At 45.3% G+C, this 17,689-nt stretch overlaps 1 protein-coding gene across 5 annotated transcripts in view; it reads left to right on the forward strand.

The window, feature by feature from the left end:
- The window catches only part of kif26ab (kinesin family member 26Ab), a 68,049-nt gene that overhangs the window by 41,835 nt on the left and 8,525 nt on the right, over positions 1 to 17,689 (forward strand). For 4 of the 5 annotated variants that reach the window (XM_058614916.1, XM_058614917.1, XM_058614918.1 and 1 more), the window contains 7 exons: positions 9,628 to 9,811; positions 12,517 to 12,729; positions 13,610 to 13,703; positions 14,326 to 14,588; positions 15,423 to 15,606; positions 16,115 to 16,274; positions 17,370 to 17,532. In XM_058614916.1, the coding sequence (XP_058470899.1) occupies positions 9,628 to 9,811; positions 12,517 to 12,729; positions 13,610 to 13,703; positions 14,326 to 14,588; positions 15,423 to 15,606; positions 16,115 to 16,274; positions 17,370 to 17,532 (1,261 nt within the window). Of the gene's footprint in view, positions 1 to 6,585; positions 7,459 to 9,627; positions 9,812 to 12,516; positions 12,730 to 13,609; positions 13,704 to 14,325; positions 14,589 to 15,422; positions 15,607 to 16,114; positions 16,275 to 17,369; positions 17,533 to 17,689 lie in introns of those variants that run through there. The other variant, XM_058614921.1, reaches the window with a different exon arrangement.

Consider the following 17,689-nt stretch of genomic DNA (forward strand, 5'->3'; position numbering starts at 1 on the left):
TGCTTTCCCGCATGCACATTATTCTGAATAGAGCGGATTATAGTCTGTAATCGGTTCACGACCCAGCACGTGAAAGCCAGCTGCAGTGTGCTAAAAAATCCCATTATCCCCATACGCTTTATGTGGCCTTCGCGAGTGTTGCCGTGTGTGTTTCTGTGGTTGACTTTGTTTGTGTGTGATATAGGATAAACTGCTTAGCCTGAATAATGCCGTTAAAGTCACTAACATCTTAGTGGCTTGTTCCCAGGCTCATATTTCCCCATTAGTTTGGATCAGTATACGCTTTCTGTATACTACACATCCACAATGCTTTTATTGATTTGCCCGATCTAATTGATCACTACGTCCACTGCTCCTACATCTGCTATCGTGACCACCTCGTTGACGGTACAGCTCATTTCACCTGAATTGGACCCCCTGCAGTTTGTGTCAGGTTGCCTATTGACTCAAATATAGATGAAAGATTATGAAACACGTGTTGGAACTCCCCTCCCCCCCTCGGTTCTGTCTCACTGGATGGCCGACTGATTAATCACACCCAAATGTTCCCACCAGCCTGCGGGCCTGCGTGTTGTGATAGCCTCTGTGTGAAGAAGTGCAAATAAATAATCGCTAGGTGTCTTAACATGGCAGCAAATGATTAATGAAGGATAGAAGTGGAGCAGAAGTATGTTGGCTGTCTTTCCCGCTGTCTGTCTATCCCTCCCACACTCTCAAGTTAGTCCTCATTCTCATTGGGTGTTGATTATATCTGATCAAGGATATAATGGCCCTTGTTTGTCTCTTGTATATCTAATAATCTGCCTCCACTGTGTGCTGAATCAATTTATGAGACAGGAAATGTCACTCAGCTGGCAATGAGTTGATGTAAAATGCCAAGACTTCTTCTTCTCTGTCTGCCCCGAGCAGAGCAGCCTGGGTGAGGTCTTGTGGGTGAAGCGGAGTTCAACATGTGTATCAAGAGTGTGAAGCTATTCCAGGTTCTCTGCAGCCTTGGAGAGGAAGCAAAGCAGAATACCTCGAGCAGCGTCAGCGGAGGCAAAGTGAAAATACACCAGAAGAGATGAAAGCAGCTGTTAATCTTTGTCAGCAATGCCAGAGGTGGGGAGGCTGCAGTCCGCAGAGGAGGGGAAAACACGTCTTCATTATCATCTGTCACCCATCAGCTGAAAAAAGCAAATTTTCTTCCCATAGTTTTACTTTTTGCTGTCTGAACCAATTTTGATGCAATAGCTGAGCATTTCCCCCACTCGCAGTAGTTTTCTGGAAACCCCTTGTTTACCACTTCAACTAAATTGCTAGAGATTTTCCCCATGATTTCCAATGCAGGTATTTTTCAGCTCTTTCCTCCAAGGGACTTAAATTGGACCCTTCATCTCATTTACTGACAAATAGGTCCTGCAGAGCTGGAGCCCTGAGCTTTGTTTACCTCCACATGTCCTAATGTTGGAGCTAGTTAGGGCCATATTAGCACCAAGTGATCATGAATACTAAGAAGAACAATAAAGTCAACTGTAAATAGAACTATAGCCCCCAACTTTTACCCCAAATGCCCCTCCTTTTGTTTTCTTAAGCCCCTAAATTCCTTAAGCCCCTAACTTGGCAGGATTGCTTTGTGGTCTTTCACTGTGGGTGCGGGGAAGTCGCTGCGACTCAGACGATGTGTGTAGGGCGTCTGGAGCCGCAAAGCTTTATGGGTAGGGCCTTAAAACACAAAAACACCGGAAGGTGATTTAGCCACAAGAAGGGTTTGTCACACACTCTGTGGGTCGTTAGTGTTCCAGAAATATTCCCCCCCATCATTACGGTGGTTAACCTTGGCATAGACGCAGAGCATCATATTTTCTTAGTCAGTCGGGAAGTGAGAAGTTTGTTGGCGTAAGTCTGTTCCTCCAAAGACACAATAGACAAAATCTGTTTAATATACAGCAGTTTCCTTGTTCAGCAGAGAAAAATAACCACAGGAGCTGCTTTTACCTCTGTTGATTAAAGCCAGGGCTTAAATCAACTGTTACTTACACTGATATGCTTTCACCAAACAGGTTTTCTTGAATATTGATGAGATTTTCTTCTTTCTTTCTTTTTTTTTTTTTTGCACTGCACCAACTGTTCCATTTATTTTTGGTCGACTGGGGATTCCCATCTTTGGGAATAAAGTAACTCCGAGCTTGCTGTGACAGAGCGCCAATGATCATTTTTTCCCCCTGTTTCTTTCTCAGGCAGAAAATGATTTACCTCCTCATGGACATTGCCTCTCTGGCTCTGAGCCAGAACCACTGATCGAAGCGACGGCTCAGCTGCACACCCTGCTGCTCCCTCTCTCACTGCCTCTTTCTCTTTATATCACCTGCACCTTCTTCACACCAAAATTTAGATTTTTTTTCCCCCTCCTATTTCATCTCAGTAATCTCAAATTTTTTTCTTTTATCACCATTCTTACCTCTGCATTGCTTCCCCTTTGTTCCTCTTTTTGATGATCCCCTGTTATTTCAGCGCCCAAATTGCTCCTTTTTCCACCTGAGAAGAGTCCTGAGGAGGAGTTAGTATGCATTTACAGAACGCTGCATGTTTCTCTCTTGCGCTGACAGATGACCTGTTGGAATCTAGATTTTATGACATAAAAAGGGCATGTAACACCATTTTTGCCTGGAATATTCGCTTTTCCATGATTCCCGCCATTTTCACAGGTGTTACATATATGCATGGAGCTAATTTTCCAGGGATTGGTGCAGAGACGATGTGTGTGCAGCCTTGGGCTGTCAGCAGTCAGCGCACAAATGATGCCCCATTTGGTATTCTGTGTGTCCAAGGCCAGACACCTCTGGAACAAAAGGCTTGTTGAACACCTTGTTGGAACAAAGAGCTTTTATAAAAAGGCCTTGGTTGAATGTGTTTGGAACGTGCCAAGGGAGATATTGCTCAGCTAACTGGACATCACATTCATTGCGGTCTGTTTCGCCGGGATCGGTTGATCTATTTCGGAGTTATGGAAAGTGCACAAATCCGAGCCTGGAGGTGTTTGGCCACTTCCTGCAAACTGCTACTGTGTAAACTGACACGAGAGAGGAAGTCTACCTTCAGACTATCATTAAAACAGCCAAGCAGGGGGAAGCCGGCTGGCAACAAGTCGAAAGCTTCAGAGCTTTGAATTGATAAGATTCAGCTGACAGCTAGATAAGCCTCTTAGTTCTCACGTCTTGTGGTGCACAAGGAGAAAAAGGAAAGATCTTCTGAAATAACTGAGATTTGGGATTTTGTCGAGGCGATAACCAGACAGCACCAAGGGAGAATGTCTGATGCTCCAGGTGGGAACTTATTAGTTTCCTTTGTGAAGTAAAAGTGCACATTTTTTGTTCCGATAAACATTTGTTGAACCACATTCCCATAGTCAGGATGTTTTGGCCTTGGGCATTAGTTGTTTTGAGTGATTTAGAATAAAGGAAAGGAAGTGAGAAAAACGAAATGGATGTTTATGCCAGTGGTCCCTTGATTGCAGGGAGACTTTGGAACGGAGACAGACTCATTACCTGACTAATCCTTAGCGCCACACAGGAGGCTTGGATCATCTTTGTCATGCATTTGACAGCATGTTCCTCTGTTATAGTCCCCATGTGACTAATACCCATGTCTCAGTCAGGTAACCTGAATCTAGTTATTCCATTGGTTATTTTAAGAGCTCACCCTCTGTGACCCTGTCAGCTTTTAGTGTTGGGGTAATGCATATATTTACACATGGAAGGCCATACATCTGGAGGATGCTGACACCCACAGCAAACAGTCTTCTCCGATACAGCCGCAGCAGTTGCTTCTGAGAAGAAGGGTTTTATGGAGAGCAGGCATTTGTCTCATACTTAATGATCAGCATCCTGACCTCGCCAGTAAATCTTGTTTGGGTGGGGCTTCTGGCTGCCAGGGCTGGTTGGCAGAGTATGATGACATCATCTCCTCCGCTCTATGAATGTATGTGTTCATAGGCTGATGTCATGGGTGCTGAATCACCACTGAAGCTCAGCGGTGGCTGGGTCAGAACGTGAGCGACCTGGGAACACAGCCATCAGCACCGAAATGGAGATTTGTTTCAATTTGGCAAAGAGAAAATGAGGCAGTTATGTTGGAAACTGACCATTAGCCTGGTTCTCTCGCTTGAACCGATCTAAGTCTGTATTTCTGCCACATTTAAGCTCAGTTAGAAGATTTATGTTATCCCCCCCACACACACCTTTGGGGCAGAGGGCTGTTTGATCGTGTCAAGGGCAGCCCATCAATAAGACACTGTACTGATTTTAACTCTGGGGAGGTTTCATATTGATTAGGTTTTGACTCAAAAACATAGCACCACACCTGATAGATCAACACACATTCAATCACGTCCATCTGCTTTTATGCCACTTTTATGGCTCGACATTGTCTCCGGCGCACAAAATCCACGGCAACATCACAGTTTCATGCTCACACGTCCCCAGTAAGAAAAATTCACTCAGATGCTTTCACTTCTGAGCTCAGGGTGAATTCAGGATGTCTCCAGCGGCGAGCGCGCCTGACTCTTTGTGCTGAAGTCATTATCACTGCATGGTGTTGAGGACGGTCGGAGACCAGAATTCCCATCCTCATTCATGAAGAGCTATGCTGCCCTGCTAATCAGCAACAGTGTGGGTGTAGACTCACTGGGGGGGACAAGCAGTCTGATATCAGACCCAGTGATCTGACCCCTGTGTGAATGGACAGAGTACCTATATCTTGTCTACAGAGGTAAAAAAAAAAAAAACAAGAAAGGAAATGTCAAAAATAGTAAATGTGGCCAACGTGGTAATTATTCACAGGACGTGTCTACTTAAAAAGCTGTATAGCTGGCCAAAAGAACAAAGATAAATGGTGACAAATAAGCTAATTGGTGAACCACCTAATGATTCTCTGGGGCAGAGGGGATTTATTTTCCTCTTCTTTTGTTAATTTTTACAAAGCTTGAAAAGAAGAGCCACTCTGATAACTGACAATCAGGCTTATGCGAAGACCTGGAAGCATCCACCCTCACTGTCACCCCATCCATAGGTGAGGTTGAATTTCAGATGTCCTTTCTGGAAACAAAGACACCGGGAAACCTTTAATTTCTAACGGTCTTTGATTTTCCATCTGTCTTGCTTTGGCGCATTCATATATATTACAGTCATTATCTGTCTCTGAGGTCTGTTCATAAGTAGACAGTGATGGAGCTGAAAGGCTATCAGGACACTTCCAACTGTGGCTGTTCCCCATTGTTGTGTCGTTTTGAAATAGACCACTTGAAACCATACTGAGGGAGGCAACAGTAGGCATAAGACTAATGATTGGCTGCGCCGTTAGGGTGACCAATGTCCACATTAGTATTGTCTCCGTCTCGCTGGCTATTGCCAGTCATGATTCAGATGGATTCTGTGTCAGAGAAACATGCAGTAAAGCCTCAGGAGATGGATCTCGCTCCTGAAAATAAGCTCACCTCAGGCGAATTAATTTAGACACACTGCAGAAAAGGTAAGCCTGGTGTGGCAATGAGGAAGATAAAGGTTATGTGATATATCAGACTGCTTTGTTACTATACTCTGCAGATAGATAGGCAGAGGTGGCTTTTATTTTTCTTTTATTTATTTTTTTTTTAACTCCAAATGAAATTCAGCAGAGTTCAGAGAACGTTCACTATGTCAGAAGGAGAGAGGCAAAGAGAGCATGGTGAGTGTGTGTGTGTGCGTGCGCTGAATGTACTTTCATCTGGCATGTCTCACACCCTCTATGTCTGCCGATATGTTGTAGGAGGCACTCTGCAGCCAAAACCGAAGCCTTTCAAACAAGACTGGCTGGTCGGGGGCTGAGAGGGCTTACTGGTAAATTGGCAGTCCTGGGAATACAGGCTACTCTCACCCCAGTGTTCGCCCACTCACATGCTTTCATTCCCCTTTTTACCCTTGACCATTGACTGAGTGCACTCTGTCTCACTAGCCAGCATCAATCTGCCTTTCTGAGATGTCATTTGTTTATTGTCCACCGTCTGCCTCTCGCTCACTGTCTTTTATTTATTTATATATACATATATATATATATTTTTTTATACTTTATTTGCTTTCTAACTAGCATCTGTCATTCAGACAATCCTTCTTTCTGCTCTTAAGTATATCTTCCCTTATCTGCACTTCACGCCTTATGATTAATAACGCCGTCGTTCATCTGGCTAATTACATCCTTCAACAAAGGCATAAAACACAAATGTGCCCAAGTGTGCACTCACTATCCAGACTAACGCAGCAGCTCACACATGCATGCACTGTAGGCATACTAACTAAATCTGTTTGAAGTGTGGGACCCTAAAAGAAGAGAGGGCTCCTGTATGCATTAAGTATTCATGTGACGTGTGGTGGGGTACCAATGTGTGTGTGTGTGTGTGTGTGTGTGCATTGAGAGAGAAAGAGAATACTTGCGAATTGCGCCGCGAGCAGCCAGCAATCGAGCGCCGACACCTCGTCTGGCAGGGAAAAGGGGCTGGGCTGAGGGAGGAAAGAAAGAGAGAGAGGCAGAGGAGGGAGTGTGTGTGAGAGACCGTGTATGTGTGTGTGTGAGAGGGAGGGAGAGAGAGGCAAGGAGAGAGAGAGTGAGAGAGAGAAACGCAGCAGGACAGCTGCCAGCATTTCACAGATAGCAGGAGAGGGACAGAGAGGCGGAACCAGAGTAGGAATTCACCTCATTCTCAGCCACCCAAGGAAAATTCTCCAGGCTAGCGAGGTGTGCTGATTCTCTCCCCCTCCTACTGGCTGTGAGTAGTGGAGTGGACTCAGAGAAGGACCGGAGCATCAGGACCTGACACACCACAGTGGATTAACTGAGAGAGGGAAATCTGCGCGTGGTTTGGATGTGACAAACTCAGTTGGAGAGGAAGCTGTTGCTTGTTGATTTTTTTTTGCATCTCTGAGCTGATGATGAACTTTTGCTGGTGAAGAGACATGGGAAGAGTTAGGGGTGCTTCAGTGGCGCACAAACAGAGGAGGTTCCGTTTCTCATTCTGACCGCCTCACCTCCCAGCTCTCTGGACTACCTGAACCCCCCCCTCCCCTCAACTGTGATCCTACTGCTTTTCCTGCAGGATACTCACCTTCTCTGCCCACCTCCACCCTGCCCCACCTGGTGCTGGTTCCATTCGGTTACTATGACTCCCACTCCCCCTCCTCCCTGTCCTCCCTCCACCCCTCCTGCTTCTTACAAATCTCTGTGAAATCAAGTGGAACCTCAATGATTGTGATTGCGGCAAAAAGGACTCCAGTGCCCCAACAAGTGAGCAGCCCCGCCTCGCTGGGTTTTCGGGCAACTGTGCCGGCGCGTCTAATGGGCAAGTAATGGAGAACAGTGACAACACAGACATGGACCGCAAAGTTGAACTCCATCAGTTGTCTCTTTTTTGACTATGACCATAAACTAGATAATGGATTGGAAAGAGCTGTAAGTACACCATTGCAGCATTTTCTTACTGGTGCATGTTCAGTCAAAAATGTGCTTTCAGTTTGTTAAATCACTCCACGGAGGAAAAAGCAGAAAATGAGTATTTGTGCATACACGTAGACCAGATCCTCCTGAGCATTTAGACTCAATTGTGCAGGTAAACAGCTTCATTAGCATGAAGAAAGGGGTGTAAACAGGTGGACAAGCTGTTGTTGGAGAAATCCGAGCTTCTCCTCGCCGCCTATTTTCCCTTGACTGATCACATATTTGGGAGACACAGCGATAGACGAGAGGGTGGGAGGGAGGGAGGGAGGGAGGGAGAGAGTGTGACAAGCAATTAATTTCCCTGTGTACATGTGGTTGTGTTGAAAAAGCAAAACCATCTTTTTTTTTTTCAACCTCACCTTCTGAAGAACACGTGTGCACCATTGTGCAGCAAGAATTAAATCTCAAGGTTACAAGCACAGTTTTGGATGGTGAGCACTCCTTACTGGCCAAGACTATTATAAATCACTACAGTAGTGCCTTGTGTCTCTGTTTGGTGTCTTATGGGGACTTCTGATCGGTCTAATTCATCTCTTTGTTGTAAAAAGGTACAGAGATGGAATGAGGTGAGAGAGTGGGAGTGAGAGACAGAGACAGGATACATCTATCTTACGTAAATGTGCCGTGGATACCGCTCATAAATGTACATACACACACATGGCTGCTCTCAGCCACGTGTGGTTTCCCCCTTTCTTTCCTCTCCATCTCACATTCAGCTCTTCCATCTAATTTTTCTCCCGTCACACGATCCGTCTCACATGCTATCACACATAGGCGGCTCCCTGGGGAGACCCTTCTCCTGTAGCCTTCTTGGATGCAATAATTATTCCATCAGTTGGCAGTGTGTTCCCTGATTGTGCTCTTGGGCTGTCGCTGCAGGGGGGGGCGTATGGCGGAGAGGGGACTGCTGAGGATAGGAGGGGTTCAGGTTGTCACTCCAGGAAGCAGGGATGGGAGAGAAGGAGGAGGTGGAGGAGGTGGAGTTTTGGGTTGTAGCCCACCCATTCCTGTCCAGAGGAACCCAGTGCAGGACTAATGAGCTTGAACTAGCCTCTCAGGAAACTGCTAACCAGGACACAGATGGATCTGCTTTTGCTCTCTCTCTCTTTTTTACATGCTCTACTTATTTCCCATTTCCTTAAATTCCTTGCTCTGCAAATTTCAGATCTTTTAATCTCACACTCCAATTTTCTTTTACTATATACAGTAAGCCCCGTTTTACCTTCATGTTGGCAGTCACCTCTGTGCCTTTCCTGCTGGAGTGAATAAAAAAAAAATAAACTGAATGTCCTTGTAGTATTACTTTCTACCTCTGACCTTGAATTTCCAGCTGAGGTGCAGTGTTAGCTGATCCGGGGCGATGCCATACCTGGAGCCACTCTGCCTCTGGCTAGATTCCCTGCAGGCCGGGCAGACATATGGGTTCTGCCCCTTCAGTGGCAGGGGTTCAGACAGAAGGGAGTGTCTGTCTGACTCCATCGGTTCTGTGGCCAATCTCTGTATTCTCTGTGTTGTCACTTTTTAGATGTGAGGCTGGGCTGGCAGTGGATTGTAATTAGAAAGCTGGATTCAGTTACAACAGAGGGATCTGTTAGAAGATACCATTAAAGTAGAAGAAAGAGGCGGGTTTTCCGGCGTACCTCTTATCTGTCGGTGCTGACTCATGTGAAAGGTCAAACCTCCACACACCTAGTGGATGCTTTGCTGTTACTAAACATGAGTGCATCCCAGAAGGCAGTGTTTCAGCAGCCTAAAGCCTAAATGATATCCATGGTAGTCGTCTTTCTTCTTCATTTTATGGTTTTAAAAATGTATGAGTAAGGAATGAATTGGGAAGTTGGAAGAAAAAGCTAAATTAAAGTGCAAAATGTGGGGAGTGGTGGCACATTTTAGCTCTTGTGCTCTCTTTGTTTGCTTTGGCTGACTAAAAAGAGCTCTATGACCTTTAGGTTGTCGTTTCAGTGTGTGTTCTAAAGGTGTTGCAGTGCACCCTTAAAAAGTACACAATTAAAACCAATGAGCTTTTTCGGTCAAGGAAAATACAACCTGCTTGTATATGAACTGTCTGACTCTGTGGTTTTCAGAGTCTGGCGTCAACCTCCTGTGTTTTTTTTTGTCTTCCAGGGCAGCTCAGAAGCTTAACCTGTCCTCAAAGCGGAAGAAGCACCAGCCCTCGCTGCTCCACTCACAGGAGCCCTCCATCTACCCGACCAACTTCAGCGGCATCCTGCAGGTCTCGCCACCCCCCGCCCCGCCATGCCTGCTTCGAGCCGTGTCCAAAGTGAAAGAGAATCCAGGGATGGGAAAGGTGAGAGCAGACACGTGGCAGCACATATAATAACTGCCACTAAAGTACAGATAATGCATAGTAGATAATATACAGTCAGCTCCCCCCTCCCCCCCCACACATACAGATATGGACAGACCCGTATTTGTAGGGGAGAATGCAGAGTGGCGGCACACTGGCCCAGAGGCAGCGTGTCGTCTGGTACAGGCTGCACAGATGCAGTCAGATAAGCCTGGTGGAATGTCATGAATTCACTTGATTTGTGAGACTCGCTTCCTCCGACTGAATCCAGAAAGATGTTAAAAAACTATAGTTCTCCAAAACGCCGGCCACCGTAAGGAGGCAGGATTTTTTAAATTCCATTTAAGGTAGCATGTGTGAAAGTCGGGCCGACAGCAATAGGGCAGTCATTAAACAAAGCTGTATTATACACAACACTCTTCCTTTGTGGTTTATTGGGTATTGTTTGTTGGAGCGGTCATCCTGTATTTATAAAGCAGAAGTCCCCTAACAAGATTAGAACCCACCTGGATAGGAAGTGCTTGGTTCTGTTGCCAGGTATCCAGACGGTTGAGATTTTCCGACATGCTGTTAATCTCCCATTGACTTCATTAAAAAAAAATGGTTGTTAACAACCCTACTCAAGCCCACACCTGCTAGTTACTTTGTAGCTTGTGTAAATCTGGATTTTAATGTTGTCTTTCAAGCCAGAGTTTCAGTTTTCTTTATTTTAAAGCAAAAACTTGTGCAAAAACTGAGTGCTTTCTCGACTTTTCTTGCCCCCTGTCTCTCTCCCTTATGGAATTAAATTTGCAGTCATATCTCAGTAGCCTGCATGCGTTTAGCTTTTCCTGTGTCTGTTTCATATTAAGTCGTGTTATTAAATTCTATGCAACTTGGGTTAGTGTCTTGTTTCCATCAACTCATATGTGGGTCACTCTCACCTCTCCACTTTTGACCTAGAGCGAGTTCTTCAGGCATGCTGTTGAGCGGAGGGAGGAATGCTAAGCCACGCTAATGGATTTTGTGGGGGGATCATGGGGACAGGAAAACAGAGGCCATTAGCGCACAGTCTGAAGTGTGAAAAATACTGTAGCCAATCCTCCACAGCCTCCAGTATCTGATCTCTGCCAGCATAAATAAAACTGAGACATATAGTAGTTTGCGTGGTAGCCTTTGTCTGGTACTCGCAGTCTTGGCAAATGTGGAAGCCCAGTTTAAATATCACAGCAAATGTAATTTACTCAGCATATGCACATGTCAGTCAGGATAACAGCCCCCCTGTGGAGTACAAAGAGAGTTTGCACTTGGCCTTAGGAATCCAAGATAAATTCATCCACTGAAAGAAAAGAATTTCCCGTGACATGTCTCAGAGTGTGTGGGGGGGGGGGGGCTTGAGATCTGTAGCAATATTTATATACTAGTCAGGGGAAGAATAGACTTTTTGTGTTGGGGTTAAGACAGTAGACGGTCCCCAGCTGAACAAAACAGTCATCTGTCAAAAAGAGAAGGGAGTTAGCTGTGTTTTAAGGTTTTCATTTCAATGCCCAAGGGGCATCGTAGGTACTTTTTCATAAGGCATTGAAATAGTTCAGGATTGAGTTCCCTATCACATACACTGTAGGATATAGAACCTGTTCTGTTTATCCAATGCTCTGTGTAACACTAAACACTTGGGGAGTTGACAGGAACTCTAAACACTGCTATACATATCCCATGAGCCCATTATGTGGACAGTCAGTTGCAGTTACAGTTTCCACTGTCAGGGCACTTAGGGTACATATATCTGACCATCATATTGTAAAGTAATATAGAATTTTCAAGACATTCAAAATAAGGTCATTGTAAAAGGAAGTGTCGTATAGACATAACCACAACCACACCTACACAAGCGCACACAGTGCTGCTGTTTGTGCGGGGATGCCATCACACTGTACACAGCCGGCAGGCTGACTTCACTCCTGCAAACGCAGCAATGATTTCAGACATGAGCAGGCCTGTCAGAGATGTGCCCAATCAACACCTGGAGATATAAGCTGTTATCCTATTTGGGGCACCGCAATGCGGGCACGATGTACTCAACCATGGCCTGCGGAATGTGTTAAGACTGCAAGCTCGCTATTTGAATGTTAAGTTCCCGAATTCAACGGGGTAGGTTTAGGTAGTTGTAGTAAGAAGGAGGAAGAGTGTATACGTAGGATAAGAGAAGGGAGCCATATGCTCCTGCGCTCCCATGCTGATGAGCTGCACCTGGTCCAAAGAAACAACCCACTGGAGGTATAATCCCGCAGCATGGTGCTTCGAACACTTTAATGTTCACCTATTTTCTACGATGACTCTCAGTTTGCACTTAGCTGCCTTTCTGACATTGTTCGACAATGTGTTGACCCACTGAGTTCACCAGTTTCCATGGAAACCTACAATGTCCATCAACTCTGACACCGTGGACGTGATGCTAATGCATAATGCTGAGCCTTGCTCTCAGTTTGGATCCTAACCTATATTCAGTATACCCATGGTGCATTCCTCCTCTTTCCTCTGTTAGTGTTCTGAGGCGACAAGTGCAGAATGTTAATGCTTTTCCCCTCTGTGCTACACCTGAGCGTTTTCTCTTTCTCTTTTTTTTTTTTTTTTGCTCACACTCCATTTTCCACATTCATGATATGTTTTTTCCTCACCCCACCGTTTTTAAACCTCCTGTTTATCCTGTGACTTTTAAAATCCAGGTGAAGGTGATGATGCGGATCTGTCCATCTCTGGAGGCCGTGGACTCCTCAGAGTCGCAGTCTTTTTTGAAAGTGGACAGTCGGAAGAAGCAGCTGACCCTGTACGACCCTGCGTCCAGCCCACACTCCAGTACCGGACACAGGAGGTCCGCCACTGTGGCCGTCCCAAAGATATTCGCCTTTGATGCCGTTTTCACCCAGGATGCCTCACAAGTAAGGGCCAGCATGTGTGTGTTTTGTGTGCTTGTTGTTTGTGAGTTCAGTCTCTCAAGGACAAACAGACATGTTTATGCTGGCAGGGGCGTGGCCAGAGGCTTAGAGTAAAATGCCTGTCTTAGGTCAGAGGGCATTTGTACCAGTGTGGGCCTAACAGCTGGGCTCTTTAAAGCCCCTGGGGAATGATTTGAATTTACTCCAGTTATATCTAACCTCCCCTTTCATAGAACAGCTATATGTAACCTCAGCTCTCTGCAGCACACAGCAGGCGTCAAAGGTCAGATATATGTTTATGTGGTGACTTAGTTGTGTCCTCACCACCGCTTTGAACAAACAACATATTTTTGAAAATTTGTCAGACGCTGCAAAATTCCCGTGCATTTCCCCATGGTGCAGTCATCAACGGTGGAGAAGATGTTTCATCACTATGTGGTACAGTGTCTCTGAGGCTCTCAGTTCTTCTATCATGCCACCTACTTGGAGCAAGCGTTTCCCTCTGTAATCTGCTGATGGCTTAAGGTGGAATGTTGCCACTGCAGAGCTGAGGCCGCGGCTGCTAGATTGTACCACTGGGACAGCACTGTTGGTGGCTAACAGTAACAGCAAGCTGCTCTGCTGTTAGAGGCCTTGTTTGCGGCGTGATGTATGGGCGAGGGCCTCTCCTGCAGAAACCGCGCCCCAGAGGACCCATGCTGGAACTCACTGCAACACACACAAACATGCACAAACACACACACAATCCAAGGTGATGAAAAAAAACGGAGAGCGTTAATGGGATTCCGCGTAACCAATTTTATAATCGCTCATTGCACCTGTTGTACATTATTCCTCGGACGAGGCTGTAAATTTGACTCTTGTCTCTGTGTGTTTTCCACAGGCTGAGGTGTGCTCGGGGACAGTCGCTGAGATCATCCAGTCGGTGGTGAACGGTGCAGACGGCTGCATCTTCTGCTTTGGCCAAGTGAAGCTCGGTAAGCTCATCCACTGGCAAGAGATTAGAGGAGAGCCTTTGTTAGCCGGGGACAACTCACATCGCTCTTTGTTAGCTACACTTGATTTCCACAATTGGCTTAGCGGTGCACTTGGGTAAGTCAAGGAATGGGATATTGCAGGGGAGCAATGGGTAGTGATGTGGGAGTGAGGGATAAAGTGCTGCATCCAGGCTTCAGGGCTCAGTGTATAATTAAAATCCTAGTAATTGGCTTGACCAGTGTTCTTGGGCTGAAGGGCCTGCTCTCTTCATGCTGCAGTGTCCACGTGCTATAATTCTCCACAAAATGACTGCTCCTGGAAAGGGTCCTTTTATAAACGTTTGACATTTATTTGGCACGTACTTGATATTACCTCCAAACCACATCAGCCGTTATTAATTTTTTTTCCATCAGCAGTTGTTAAACACAATAACCCTTCACTGGAAAATATCCAATTTCAGCATCTATGCCTTTGTCAACATCCCGCCTCTTCCAAACCACTTGATGAAAGAAGTAATTATTGTCTGAACGCCCTGTATAGTGTAGCCAGCATTAGCCGGCTCCCAGATAAAAAAAGCAGTACTTCCATTTTCATTCCTTTCTATTTTTCACACATCCTCAGGCAAGACATACACCATGATTGGCAAAGACAGCTCCACTCAGAACCTCGGCATTGTGCCCTGTGCCATTTCCTGGCTCTTCAAGCTCATCAATGAGCGCAAGGAGAAGACAGGGACGCGCTTCTCCGTTCGAGTGTCTGCGGTGGAAATCTTCGGGAAAGACGAGGAGCTGAAAGACTTGCTGTCTGACGTGTCAACTGGCAGCCTGCAGGAGGGCCAGTCCCCGGGTATTCACCTGAGAGAGGATCCCATCTGTGGCACTCAGGTTAGAAGCATTCCACGTCTCCTTTATTCACTGATCCTATCACTGTCCCCCTGCAGGTTATAAAGTATGAGGCTGTCTCAGTATTGATTGTTCCTGTATATGATCTCCCACTTACTCTCCCAAAGATGTTTGACTTTGTCTTGTGTGTGTGCATGTGTGTTATTTTTCTCCCTGGACTCTCACTCTATCTTGCCTGCCTCTAAAATCCCTTCTTTATATTTCCATCAAAGCCATCTGAGGTATTGATGGCTTTTTTCTTCCCTTTGTATTGACTCTCCTGTCAGCATCTATTACCAGTGTGTTAGTGCGAGTCCTCCACAGCACAATAGAAATATTGGGGGATGGTGGAAGACTGAAGGTTGGAAGGGACTCTCACAGGTGTTGCTGACAGATGTTGTTTTGGGGAATCTTCACTATATGGACTCTGACTTCAAAGGCTCTGCTCTTCAGAGAAGCTCCTTCATGTACTTCCTCTCAGCAGCCATGCGCGGGCTTCCTTCATGATGTCTCCCGCCGTCTTTTTTTTTTTTTTTTGCTCCCCCTCCTCTCATTCTGTATCTCACCCTCACCATCATCACATCCACGTTGAAGCAAGTGCCCTTGCCTCCTGCTGCACAATTACCTTACCTAATCCTCCTCCCTGTGTGCGCATATCTGCAGTTTTAATTGCCCCCGAGACCCAATCTAATGGGCAAGAAATGTGTGCTGAGGTCCAATTAGCTGGATCCCTTCTCATTCTCGTACCTCTCCACATCTAGCCTTTTTCTCAAGCCCTGTGTGGTCCCCTTTGCTCACCCTAACCCTGTCTTACTGTCTCTCTCCCCCCCTCTCCAGCTCCAGAATCAGAGTGAGCTGCGTGCCCCGACAGCAGAGAAGGCTGCCTTCTACCTGGATGCAGCCATCACCGCACGCAGCACCAGCAGGCCAAATGCAGACGAGGAAGACCGGCGCAACTCCCACATGCTGTTCACGCTGCACATTTACCAATATCGCATGGAGAAGAGTGGCAAGGGCGGAAGTTAGTAGTTGCATTACCATATCTACAACTCTCATCTAAGATTGCAATCAGATATATAGTTTGAAGCACTATTATATTTCCCCTTTTCTATTATAGTTATGTAAAGTGAGCTGTCATTCTTACTGATTGTGGCTTTTTGTGAGCTGGAGGACAATAATTTCGTCGTAAGCAGTCTCTTATTTGCAATGTTTATGGATGACAACTCACCCTAACTGCTCTGTATTCATAAGTTGGTGGTGATGACTATGTGGCTTCAGTGGAGCTTCCTTGTTAGCATGTCCTTGTTGCACACCTGGTGGGAGTTCATCACTCTGGCTGCAATTTAAATAGTTTCACTGTGGAAAGTTTACGCTCATAAATCAGACGGCTCTGACAGTCACCCGTCTTGTAGGCTTGAGCCGTGCCACTCCTGTCATTATGGCATCTTTGTGTGCCGTGCAAGGAACTGACTTCAAACAGGGAGTGTCTGTCCTGTTCTCATCTGGTTCTTCTGCTGTTTTTGGCCCAGTGTCAGGCGGACGGAGCAGGCTGCATCTCATCGACCTGGGAAGTTGTGAAAAGGTTCTGAGTAAAAGCAGAGACGGAGGGGGAGGCATGTGTCTATCTCTGAATGCACTGGGAAATGTTATCATGGCTTTAACAAACGGAGCAAAACACGTACCTTACAGGCAAGTAAACCATTTAACATTCTCTTTTCATTTTAGCTTCTGTGAAATAATTATTGTTCTCTTCTTTGAGGCTTGCTGGTCTGATTTTATTGAGTTAGCCCCATATATAATACCTTTAACTGGTGTTTTTTATAGATTCTATATAGATTATCAGAAGACTTATATTTATGTAATTATAAAATGATATTGTAAACCCTCAGGTATGGAACGATTAATGACGTGTTGTGACGTTACATGTGCACATATAATGCTGGACTCAGACATACAGTATGTGGTGAAGGCTAAAACTGAAAGGCTTCCCATTCACTTCGAAGAGAGGAGCTTCAAGTGCATGTTTAGGTCTGTTGCTTCTAGAACTGAAACGATTCATCGGTTATTAATCGATTACTAAATGAATCGACAACTATTGATTGATGATTAAAACAAGATTTCCGATCGTTTAAGCTTCTTTAAATGTGAATATTTACTTAATTTCTTTGCTCTGGATAAGAAATCAATAAAAGTCAACCATTTTGGTTTGTGGACAAAACATGACATTTGAGAACATCATCATGTCCAGGTTTGACGAACACTGATCAACATTTTTTAAGGTTTTCTGATAACACCAAACGATTTATTGAGAAAATAATCAACAGATTAATCGATTATGAAAATAATCGTTAGTTGCAGCTCTAGTTGCTTCGCATTTCTTGAATTCTATGCAACAGAAATTGAAAAAATAAAGCTAAACTGGCAGTGCAAGCGCAGGTCAATCAAAATGCATTATGCAAACATGCCAACACAGGTGCCAGTCAGTTAAATCATGTTAAACTGTGTCGCTCGAACACTACACGGCTCAAATGGAGCATTTGGACAGGTTCTTCTCCCCATTGTGACAATTTTGTGTCAGACAAAGTGCACCCATCAATAGCTGCCTTCAGTGTCAGACCAACCCACCGTCAAAGCATTGATGCCACACATTTGTATGAGTCCAGCGTGATTATCAGTTCAGACAATTCAAAAATGTCTCCCCCTGGACTCATATCAGCTACCTTTGTTGTCATTTTCAATTTGCATTGTGCTGTTTGCTAATGACAGTATGAATGCGTTCTTTAGGGACAGCAAACTGACAATGCTGTTGAGGGAATCCCTTGGCAACATAAACTGCAGAACCACCATGATCGCCCACATTTCTGACTCCCCTGCCAACTACACTGACTCGCTCACCACCATCCAGCTGGCGTCTCGAATCCACCGCATGAGAAAGAAGAAATCTAAGGTACGCCGATGAACCGAATGAGCTCTGATAAAAACACGTGCAGCTATAAACCCGACAAAAGAATAATGTACGGAAATAAAGTGGGGGTGCAAAGGTCGTTGATGCAGATGGTTCATTTCTATAATTTACCATAGTGTTCAGTTACATGTTTGAATTT

The sequence above is a fragment of the Solea solea genome, chromosome 18 (genome assembly GCF_958295425.1).
Source record: "Solea solea chromosome 18, fSolSol10.1, whole genome shotgun sequence".
Classification (NCBI taxonomy): domain Eukaryota; kingdom Metazoa; phylum Chordata; class Actinopteri; order Pleuronectiformes; family Soleidae; genus Solea; species Solea solea.